The sequence below is a fragment of the Mycteria americana genome, unplaced genomic scaffold, assembly GCF_035582795.1.
Source record: "Mycteria americana isolate JAX WOST 10 ecotype Jacksonville Zoo and Gardens unplaced genomic scaffold, USCA_MyAme_1.0 Scaffold_39, whole genome shotgun sequence".
NCBI lineage: Eukaryota > Metazoa > Chordata > Aves > Ciconiiformes > Ciconiidae > Mycteria > Mycteria americana.
The window spans coordinates 1,587,064-1,598,431 of record NW_027445626.1 but is presented as its reverse complement, the minus strand read 5'-3'; the positions used below and the strand labels follow the sequence as shown (position 1 = coordinate 1,598,431).

Here is an 11,368-nt window from a genome sequence, read left to right as displayed (position 1 = left end):
TTTGGAGATGGGGTGGGTCCAATGTGGGATGGAGAGCTGCAGTGTGTGGGGAATGAATCCCTCCTCATCTCCTGCCCCAGGGGGTCCCACAAGGACCAGCCCTGCACCCACATGAACAGCGCTGCTCTCACCTGCACACGTAAGGACTCAGGGTGGGTGTTGAACACTGGGTGAGCTCCAGCCTGAGGGGGGGCAGGTTGTGCCTGTGGAGACAAGGGAACTGGGGTACCTGTTCCCACAGGCTGGCAGAGAGGTGACCTTCCTGGGGCATCCTAGAGAAGGGCAGGGCTGGGCTGATGCCCGAGGACAAGGAGGGGGCATGGGTTGGGAGGGCTCACTGGAATCATCCTCTTTCACCACAGGGGACACAGAAAGTCGTGAGGGTGGAGGATGAGCTGGGAGATGCCCAGGGCAGGCTGTGGTCCAGGGGAGCTCAGGACCTGGGCAGAAGCAGCAGTGTGTGCTTGGGGGAGCCGTGGTGGGGGCAGGTCTCTTCTCAGGGTGCTGGCTGGGGAGGAGTGGGTGCCCTGGGTGTGTATGAGCTGGGGGTCAGTTTGCAGGGGGCCATTGGGGTGGAAGGAAGTGCCAAAGTCTGTGGGGCCCCAAATGACCCAGCAGGGTTAGAACTGGGCATCCCCAGCCTTGTACAGCCCGTGGGGATAGAAGGGAGCCCTGCACTGCCCTGGGGACAGCCTGGAGGGCAGTGGGCTCCCACCCTGGCACCTCAGACTCCACCCAAGCAGGGGTTCCCCCAAACGCACAGTGCTGGAGCTCGGCACTGTCCTGACTGGTCCTGTGTCAGTGTTTGAAGGGGCTGTGGACGTGAGGCTGGTGGACGGCGACAACCACTGTGCTGGCAGAGTGGAGGTGAAACAACAGGGCCAGTGGGGGACTGTGTGTGGTGACTACTGGGACATGCAGGATGCTGCAGTGGTTTGTAAGCAGCTGGACTGTGGGTCTGCTATTGGTGCTCCTCAGCATGGAGGCTTTGGGCCAGGACCTGGCCCCATTTGGCTTGATAATGTTGGCTGTAATGGCACCGAGTCTGCCCTGTCTGACTGCCCACACAGAGGATGGGGTGAACATAACTGTGGTCATGCTGAGGACGCTGGAGTGATGTGTTCAGGTAAGGGGACAGCCTGGTTTCCAACTTTGGGTCTGGGACAGGGCAAGGGACCTGGTTGTGGCCTCAGGGAGCAACAGGCTAACGCCAGAGCAGGGCCCGGTGTGGCTGGTTGAACTGCCGAGCTGGGACTGTCATTGCTGGTGTCCTCGGTCCCTGGGGAAAGCACAGTGAGAACCTGCCCCTGGGTGCCCCTACACTGCCTGGCCCCCAAGGTGGCTCAGATGAATCCCTCTGCCCTGCCCTGATGTGTCTGTTGGTTCCCATCTTTCTCCTCCCTTTCACCCAGGACCATTCTGGCAGCAGTCAGGGCCAGGTCCCCCATGCCAGAGGCACCAAGAGTGACTCATGCAGCCACCCACAGCCTCGGGGAAGGGCATGAGATGGATGAGGAATTTTGGGTTGTGCCCCTGGCAGGCAAGGGTCCCTTGGCATAAGCAAAGGTACTGCTTGGAGAGGAGGAGTGCTGGGCTTGGGCAGAGGAACAGGCTGGCACGTGGCACCTCATTCCTTCCCCAGGGTCACCCCACAAGAGCGTGTCCAGGGGGACAAAAGCCCGTCCAGGAGTGCTGCCTCGCTGCCCAGCCTCTCATGTCTGTCCCAGCCTCTGGCTGCCTTGCGCTTTTGGGTTTTCCAGCACTTTACTGGCTCTCCTCTGTACCTGCCCTTGCACTGAGACCCCGTGTAAACCCAGGGTTGCTCTTCTGTCCACTCACCGCCCTCTGCCCAGCTGTTGGCCATGGACATGCGTGCCCAGCAGTGCACTCTGGTCATGCCTGAGGACCTCTTTCCCGGCAGGTGCCAGAGCGGGAGGCTGGCATAGACACTGACCACAGGTACAGCCTAACTGTACCTTTGCCCTGTGACATGTCTCATCTACCAGCAGCCCCCCAACGGCCCAAGACCCCCCTGGAACAGGGTGCATTTCGGGTGGCACCAAGGAGTTCCTCACTCTGGGCCCTGAGCTTGGTGGGGCATAGCAGCCTGCAGCAGCCAACAGCACCTGGGACCATTTCCCTGGACTGCAAGTTCTCTGGGTGCTGCAGTTCCCAGGGACCAGCGTTGGGTAGCCCAAGGTCTCTGGGGTAGCAGCAGTTTGTCTGAGAGATTCCTGTGGCTGTGAGTTTGGGATAGAAGCAAGCCCACAAGGGCTGTGCTGGTGTCTGAGGAGCAGCGGGGGGGGAACAATGTTTTTGTGCCATCAGTACCCCCTGAGAGCAGCTGGTATGGTCATGGGGCTTTTTGCCTTTGACCACTGTGGAGATCAGATGGGATATGATCAGGGGACTGCCAGAGGGTTGACAGAACTCTCAGGGGTCTGTGTTTGCTCCAGAATCTGTCTGGCTGGTCAGAGGGAATAGCCCTACTAAGGATGTACAGTGTTCCATGACGGGGACGCTTGGAAAACTGTCTGCCACTCACACTTTGATCCCAAATTTGCCAACATGGTCTGCAGGCTCTGCTGTGGGTCTGCAATAGACACATACCCTTGAGTGCTGTGATGGTGTAGAGAAGGGGTGCAGGGGGGCCTGGATGTCTTTGTGTCACCAACACTCCCCCAACAGCTTGCTCTGGGATGTGCAAGGGGCCATTTGGCCATGGCTTGCTTGGAGGTGACGTGGGAACGTGGGCATTTAACTGCCAGAGAGCTCTCAGTGGTTTTGTTTTTCCCAGGCTTTGTCCGGCTGGTAGAAGGGAAGAGCCACTGCTCAGGACGTGTGGAGATCCATGATGGGGACCAGTGGAAAACTGTCTGTGACTCCCACTTTGGTCCCAAAGCTGCTGACGTGGTCTGCAGGGAGCTGCAGTGTGGGGTGGCCCTGCCTGTCGCTGGGGCAGCTCGCTTTGGAGAAGGGGTGGGTCCCATGTGGGATGGAGAGCTGCAGTGTGTGGGGAATGAATCCCTCCTGAACTCCTGCCCCAGGGGGTCCCGCAGGGACCAGCCCTGCACCCACATGAACAGCGCTGCTGTCACCTGCACACGTAAGGACCCAGGGTGGGGTGTTGAACACCGGGGATGTGGTGGGGGTCGGGGAAGAGAGCAAGGACCGTGCTGGGCGGGGCATGAGGACAGGAGGGCTGATGGGTTGTCTGCAGCATGAAAATAGTGCAGAGGGAGAAGAAAGGCATGCTGTGCCTCTGGCCTCTCCGCCAGCTTCTGAGGGTACAAGAGCACCAGTCCACCCTCAGTCCTCCTCCTCTCTCCCCAGAGTACACAGGCTTCAGGCTGGTGAACGGAAGCACGGCGTGTGCGGGGAGGGTGGAGGTCCAGGTGCTGGGGACCTGGGGGACCCTCTGTGCCTCCCGCTGGGATCTCTCGGATGCCCACGTTCTCTGTCGTCAACTCAACTGCGGGTTTGCCGAGTCCCTTCCTGGAGGAGGGCATTTTGGGAGAGGACTCGGACCAGTCTGGAGAGACTCGTTCCACTGTGACGGGACTGAAGTCCACCTGGGACAGTGCCCAGTGATTACCCTGGGGGCCTCACCATGCTCCCTTGGGAACAATGCTGCTGTCATTTGCTCAGGTGAGTGCTGGGAAAATGCTGCATTGAATCCCTTTGCCCCTTGTGTGTGACATGGCCACCCAAAGCAGGGGGCCCATGGCAGTACCAGGCTGAATTTCTCCCTGGAGAAAGCCTTGCATCCACAGAAGCCTTCTGGAGGGCTTTGCCTGCTCAGGCTGACCGCTCTGCTGTGGGAGAGCTGAGGACTGGATGGAGGCAGGCACCTGCCCTCAGGGCAGCGTCTTGGGCCCCTGCGCCACTGCCAGGCCTGGGCTCCTGTGTTTTTCTCCTGTGGGATGAGCCCAGGACAGGGCTGCGGGGCTCTGCTCCATCCCTCTGGCTGCAGACAACCGCATGCCATCCCCACGGAGAGCCCTGCAGACCCTCATCCCATCACCCAGGCAGGAGCTGCCTGGGTGCCCCCAGCAGCAGCAGAGCTGGGTGTGAGCTGGAGAGCAGGCACGGGCTTTGCCCTCTCCTCTTGTCAGCACAAGGCTCAGACTTGTCCTGTTTGGTTGGAAAATTCCCCCTTGCCCTCCTCCCTGAAGGGTGCCATGCTCCCCAGTGCTGCCGATGGCTGTGGCATCTCTGCTCTCCCCAGGCTCAGCCGGCTTTTCATCCCTGCGGCTGGTGGGTGGAGGGAGCCGGTGCGACGGGCGAGTGGAGATCTTGCAGCGCGGGACGTGGGGCAGAGTCCTGGATGACCAGTGGGACGTGCAGGAGGCCAACGTGGTGTGCCGGCAGCTGCAGTGCGGACAGGCAGAGGCAGCCTACAACCCCCCAAAGCCTGAGCGAGGGACGGGCCCCGTAGGGCTGCGAGGGGTCCGGTGCACAGGGAATGAGACCAAGCTGACCCTCTGCAACACCTCCCTGCCCGAGAGTGCACTGGCGGAAGGGGTTGCAGAGGACGTGGGAGTCATTTGCTGGGGTGAGCGGCACTGCATGGGCCCCCCAGATGATGGGTGGGCAACCAGCCCCTGGCAGCCACTGGGGTTTCTCCCCACTGCAGGGAGCCGGCGGGTCCGTCTGGTGAACGGGTCTGGGCGCTGCGCCGGGAGAGTGGAGATCTACTACCAGGGCAGCTGGGGAACCATCTGCGATGACGACTGGGACCTGGCTGATGCTGCTGTCGTTTGCCACCAGCTGGGCTGTGGAGGGGCGGTGGAGGCAGCCAGCTCTGCTCGGTTTGGGGAAGGCTCTGGGCAGATCTGGCTGGATGGCGTGACCTGCTCTGGGGACGAAGCTGCTCTCTGGGACTGCCCTGCCAGGCCCTGGGGGCAGCACGACTGCGGGCACAAAGAGGATGCGGGAGTCATCTGCTCAGGTCTGTGCTGGCAGCTGTGGTGGGAGACTGCTGCCGGGGATGCCAGGACGTGGGGAGGGCCAGGCATGGCCAAGGCTGTCCCTGGCTGCCACTGAGCCCCGGCATGAGCCTGTGGACACCCATGCACGGGTACCCTCAGTCCCTCTGGGGGTCCCTGGGGAGCTCAGCCGTCCCCGAGTGTTAGCAGGAAGGGCAGGGGTGTCTGTGCATCAGGGACTTCTCTCTGCCCCCGGGTGCAAGGGGCACGTGCTGGCCCTGCCCCTGCCTGGCTGAGGGCCTGGGGAGTGCAGAGGTGTCCTGGCTCCCACAGCCCCACACCAGCGTCTTCCCCCTTCCTGCCTTTCCTCCCAGAGTTCCTGGCCCTCAGGCTGCAGAACAGCGACGGCTGCTCTGGGCGCCTGCAGGTTTTCTACAACGGGACGTGGGGGACCATTTGCTCCAACTCGATGACTCTCAGCACGGTGTCGCTGGCATGCAAGGAGCTGGGCTGTGGGGATGGAGGATCCCTGGAAAGACGCCTGCCCTATGGCCAGGTGTCTGGCCCTGCGTGGCTGGATAATGTGCAGTGTGGGGAGAAAACCAGCTCCTTCTGGCAGTGTCCCTCCACTCCCTGGGATCCACAGTCATGTGAAGACCTGCGAGACGAGATCCACATCACCTGCGATGGTAACTCTGAGCCACTCGGGCACAGTGTCACCCCACCTCCTGCTCCCCTCTATGCACAGCCAAATGCAGAGAAAGAGCTTGGAGGGGATTTTCTTTTCCATGTCAGACCCTTCTGCTGCTGGTGGCACAAACGTGACCAAAGCCACACAAGTCCAGCAGCAGTTGTCACCCAGGTTGCCAGCAGCACCTGGGGGAGGCAGATGCATCTCCAGGGGAGGTCTCAGAAGGGATCAGCCAGGCTTCAGAAGATCCTCCCCTCCACAGACACAGTACTGCTGCTCTGTGAACTAGGGAACTTTAGGGGCTGAGCAATCAGGGTCCCCCCAGTCCTGCGCGTGTCCCCTGAATGACCGGGCTTCAGTTGCTGCCATGACCAAGATGGTACAGGGAGGCACAAGCAGAGCTCAGCCTTTCTCTCTTCTGCACCATGCCACGCAGCAGCTCCTTCACTTCAGTGTTTCTTTCTTCAGGGGAACGCCCAGAAATGTCCCTGGAGCCATTGGCCCCATGCCCCAACTCCACGAGCTGCACAGGTATTGAGCTGCTCCTCTGTGTACCCTTCTTGTCTGGCAGGGCTCTGCCTGCTGTCTCAGTGCCATGGGAGGTCTTTGCCTTCTCCAGACAGGGAGAAGATTCGTGCCGTGGGAGGCGAGGGCGGGTGCTCGGGCAGAGTGGAGGTGTGGCACCGTGGCTCGTGGGGGACGGTGTGCGACGACTCCTGGGACATGCGGGATGCCGAGGTGGCGTGCAGGCAGCTGGGCTGTGGTCCTGCGGTGTCTGCCCTGAATGAGGCTGCATTTGGGATGGGGCAAGGCCCCATCTGGCTGGAGCAGGTGGAGTGCCGGGGGACAGAGCCATCCCTGCAGGACTGCTGGGCCCGGCCCGGGGATGGTGGTGCTTGCCGGCATAAGGAAGACGCTGCCGTGCGCTGCTCAGGTGAGCGGCAGGGCTGGGACCCCTTGCTGGAGTATTGGCAGGGATCTGGGGAAGGTGTTTTGCCCCCTTGGTCCTGGCATGGCCCCTGACCTCCCAAGAGCAAGAGCGTTCCTGCAGAGTGCAGGAGCCTGGTGCCAGGCAGGGAGCAGCCTCGGTGGAACTGGGTGTCCTCTGGGCACTACCCATGGGGTTCTCCAGCCCCAGGGCTATTCCCTGGGCTGCCTATCCCAGTTGGGCTGCCTGCCACCCAGAGCAGAGGCCCTGGGCCCTATCCAGGCCTCGCTTTCTAGCACTACTGCAGGGGCAATTTGGCTGGGATGTGTGACAGACATCTACAGACACACAAGCGGTCTGTTGGGAAGGAGGCTCCCCGATACCTGCACACCCACCCTCTCAGCCAGCTCTCCTTTTCCTCCTCTGCAGCTCCACCCAGGACAGCAGCATCCCCAACCCGAGCAGGTAACTGGTCCTCTTGCCTGAGGCTGGGTATCCCTGGGGCCAGGCTGTGACCCACAGCTGGATGGAAGGGGCTCCTTGCTGAGCTGTGAAACTCCCAGGAGGAGGCACTGGGGTGGTGGTGGTGGAGTTGGGGAGGGTTGGAATGTATTCAGCAGGGTGGAAGCTTGCCCATCAGTCCCCCCTGGGACCCTCTACCCCCTGCTGCCTTGTGTGATGGGAGTCAGGGCTGGTGCTGCCCCCTCCTCTCCCACGCCTGGTGCTGCCCCTTCCATGTTCTTGCCCATACAGGTCCCACTTGGGGCCGTTTGACCAACAGTGGGAGAATCTCTGTGCCCGTCATTATCTGCATCATCCTGGGGGCCCTCCTCTGCCTGCTCCTGGCCCTCCTGGCTGGGCAAGTGCTAAGGGCCAGGGCAGGACGCAGAGGTGGGTCCTTCCACAGCAGTCCCAGGGGGAGATGCCTCCTGCAAGGGCTGTGGGGTGTCAGTGAGGGGCACAGGCAGAGCTGGAGGGGATGAGACTGTGTGCTGCCACCTGTTCCATGCACCGCCCCATTGACTGCCTGGCCATGGGGCACCAGCAGCAAGGGTTAGAGAGAGCCCAGAGGCATGGGGTGCTAGCACTGGGGCAAGGAGAGAAATGGCAGACTGGGGACGGCCAAGGCTGGCAGTGCTCTGGGTAGTGCTGGAAGGGGCTCTGGGGCAACAGAGATGACAGGAGGCGTGTGGGGCAGTAGGGTCCATCTCCGTGGTGTGAGACCCTCAGCCTGTCCCTCTGCCCAGCCCTGCCCACCCCATGGCAGGGCACGGGCCCTGCTGTACAGCCATGGGGCAGATAGGGAGCAGCTCCAGGTGGAGAGGAAACATGGGAGCTGCTGCAGGGTCAGACAAGGGGTGCATGTCCCAGGGGCCAGAGGACCATGAGCGCTGTCTCTGAAAGGATGATGCGAGGGTGATGCTGCCCCAGATGATCTCCACAGCAACGTTGCCCTCACTGGGGGTGTTGCAGCCATGCCTGGACAGTGCAGTGGGTCTGTGCTGTCAGACCAGTCCTGGGCTGGCCCAAGCAACAGGTCTGGGGAGCACAGTGGGATCCCATCACCCCTCTGCCTCTCCCTGGGCCAGCCCTGCCTCTGTCCCCAGGCTCCAGGAGAGCTCAGGAGCTCTTTCCCGAGGCCGTGTACGAGGAGATCGGTTACAGCCCAGTGTGGGAGAAGCAGGCGAGGTTTGGTCGCTCAGGTGGGTGTGGGTCCTCCCTGGATGCACATCAGCAGGACCCTTTCCCCTGTGCCCAACCCAGAGGTGATCCCTTGAAGCCCCCACACTGTGGTCCCTGCAGCGCTGGGGCCGTGTTGTCTGTGGGGGAGCATCCAGGGTGTGGGTCCAGGAGAGGAGCTTTCTCCCCACCATCTTTGCCCGTCCCAGCTGCACAGCCCCCCTCTTCCTGCCCCTGCACCCCATGTGACACCTGAGGAGTGAGGGAAAGGGCTGTCCTAGGGCAGCTCTGGGAGCACCTTTGAGACAGTGTTTGTCCTGGGGGAGCTGGTTAAATTCCCCACCCTCCTCCTCATGCAGCCCCAGCTCTTTGGGTCCCCCTTCCCCAGCAGCGCTGACCATGAGACAGGTCAGTGGGGCTCACTCCATACCACCTGCTGTGCATCTCTCCAGGCTCCTATGCAGAGGAGTCCCTGAGCCAGCTGCAGCCCTACCCTGGGGACACCGAGGAGGAGGATGGTCTGAGATCAGCACCAGGTAATGGAGACAGGAAGGTGTTGGTCTCCCTGTAGACATGTGATGGACAGAGGTGTCACGGAGTGTCACCATCAGAGATGGGGAGGACATGGGGGTCTCCTGTGGTGCTGCCAACACCAGAGTCTCAACCCTGTGTTTCCATGTGCATCGTCCTGTCCTCTGCTCTGCAGGACATATCTTCTCACTGTCAGCACCTCCCCTCTCCTTTCAGATGTTCTTGTTGTGCCTGGAGGCGACCCAGCAGATGGCTATGATGATGTCAAGGAGGTTCCTGACTTTGGGGAGGGTGCTGCTCCTGAGCAGGGAGCTTGGGAAATGCCCAGGGTGCCAGAGGAGGGAGCAGGCTCCAGGGATGCACTCGGAGGTGAGAGGGAAAGATAGCGCTGCTGGTTCCTGGGGTGCCATCCCTGGTGCCACCCCTGTCGCTATGGTCCTGACACCCAAACCTCCTGGGGAGAGGGAACCTGCTGCGGGAGTTTTCCTTGGAGGGACTGTGGGTGGGAGAAGGAGCCAAATGTGGTGAGGAGCAGGGAGGAAGGTGATGTACAGACCCCATGGGCCAACTGCACTGTCCTGCCTTGCTGCTTGCAGGGGGCAGCCTGCGCTCCCGGAGAAGTGCTGGGGTCCCTGGAGCTGAAGGAGACACCTTGTCCCTGTCCCTGGGTAGCATGGGCTATGATGATGCTGAAGAGGTGTCTGTGGCACATCCCCATGAGGACACAAAGGCTGTGACACCGCAGCTTGGTGCACAACAGTCCCTGAGCCCCAGGCCAGGAGAGCCCATCCCTGCTGTGCAGCTGGGTGCAGCCAGGAGGGAGGAGAGCTCTGTGCAGCTGGGAGAGCTGTGAGCACCAGGGAAACATCTCCCTTTACCACGGGCAGCAGAAACCGCCTGCAGTTTCCTCTATTTTTATTCCCGCTTTTACACTGTGCGTCCATATTGGTTCTTATTAAAAGTCTCTGAGGGCTTTGACCCAGAGCTGGGCCTGCCCAGGTGTTGGGTCACCTCCCTGAGGCTGATGAGGGGGAGCAGAGAACGATGACACAGTGGTAGGCAAGGGGCACATCTCAGGGACAGCAGGCTTGGGGTCAGGCTGTGGGGCTGCGAGAGCCCATGGTCCCTGGGGAATAATCCTGCTGCTCACCCCAAAACACCCCAGCCATCCCCAGGCGGGATCATGGCCCACGGATTACCTCCCACAATGGTGAGGATGCAGCTCTGCTCCCCACTGCCCCAGCACAGGGTGCAGAGCCACTTTCTGGGACACACGGGCTGAGATTCCCTCTCCTCATGCTCTGCCAGGACGCCAGTCTCCAGGGGCTGTTCCATGGGCTCCAGCCCGAGCCTGCCTGAAGCTGGGGAGTCAGGGCAAAAGCACCCCTGGAGATGCTGGGGATTGAACCCAGGACCTCCCACATGCGAAGCAGGCACTCTGCCACTGAGCTACATCCCCTTGACACCTGCCAGCAGGAGAGACACTCTCCTCCCGTGTTGTGTCCTTGATGAGCACTGTCCTGTTGTCCCCTGTGTGCCCAGGGACCCTCAACGCCTCTGCAGGGCAATGGGGCAGAAGGAGGCTCTTGCTGCAGGTGCTGCTCCCACGCTCTGGCCCACTGCGGGATGGGTCGATGGAGAGGAGAAAACCCCTTCCCCTGAGCCTCCTCTGCCACCCAGGGCAACACCCCTCTGTGCCACATCTGTCCCCAACTCCACAGCAGGAGCAGTGCAACAGGGTGAGGGAAATGCCCTGCCTGGGGTGAAGTGCCCGCAGGCTCCGGTGGCATCCCAGGACATGCTGTGGAGGGGACGTGGTGGCAGAAATCTTATACCCGCTCCTCCAGGCTCCAGGCCTCCCCCTGCAGCCCTCTGTTCCCCAGCATCCCTGGAGGTGACTTGAAGAGCAGGCTTCCATCTCCATGGGGCTGGGCATGTGGGTTGGGCTCAGGGACCTTCCCATTCCTTCAGCACTGATGACTGTCCTGGCAGCAAAGCAGTGCCCTGGGACAGCCCTGGCTGGGGTCTCTGTGGCAGGGTGGGTGAGTGTGTTCAGCTGGTAACTCAAAGGCTGATGCTTTGACCACATGCAGGGATGGTGTCCTCATGGTGGCACAGCTTTGACAATTGTGTTGCCCAATTCCATACCATAGATTTTTTCTCTGCTGAGCCCCTGCCTGGCAGAGAGGGTTTGGGGGAATCAAAAGCAGACCACAGTGCCTGTGAATTTCTGGAGTGGTTGAGTGGAGTTAAGGGGATGGACTGCTCACATCTTCTGCTTTGAACACATGACCCCAAAACCCATCCTCAGCAATGACTCTCCCGTTCTTGCTCAACAAAGGCCTAGAAGGACTCTTCTGGAGCAGTGATTATCCTGCAGGCACTACCTATGCGGCCAAGCATGTTCAAGCTCGTGCTCAAAGCTGACAAGACAGTAACTGTGCTTGGACAGACAGTCTCTCCCTCTCACCACCTCTCACATGCGCTCAGTCACAACAAAAGCCGAACTTTTCTGCACGTGCATCCCTAAGGAGCCAGCTACTATGCAGCAGAACTGCACAGGGTTAGAACATGCACGTTGCTGTGCGACTGTAGTCCAGTATGTGCCAT

At 61.0% G+C, this 11,368-nt stretch overlaps 1 protein-coding gene and 1 non-coding gene across 2 annotated transcripts; one reads left to right on the top strand and one right to left on the bottom strand.

The window, feature by feature from the left end:
• The first annotated feature begins 1,862 nt into the window (after positions 1-1,862).
• On the top strand, positions 1,863-11,185 carry LOC142403614 (scavenger receptor cysteine-rich type 1 protein M130-like). The gene is made up of 5 exons (XM_075489853.1): positions 1,863-1,921; positions 2,007-2,092; positions 4,637-4,951; positions 5,303-5,617; positions 11,100-11,185. The coding sequence occupies exons 1-5, from the start codon at positions 1,863-1,865 to the stop codon at positions 11,183-11,185; spliced, it is 861 nt and encodes a 286-aa protein (XP_075345968.1).
• TRNAA-CGC (transfer RNA alanine (anticodon CGC)) lies at positions 10,146-10,217 on the bottom strand. The gene has a single exon. It is a non-coding gene; the product is annotated as a tRNA-Ala (tRNA).
• Positions 11,186-11,368: the final 183 nt, after the last annotated feature.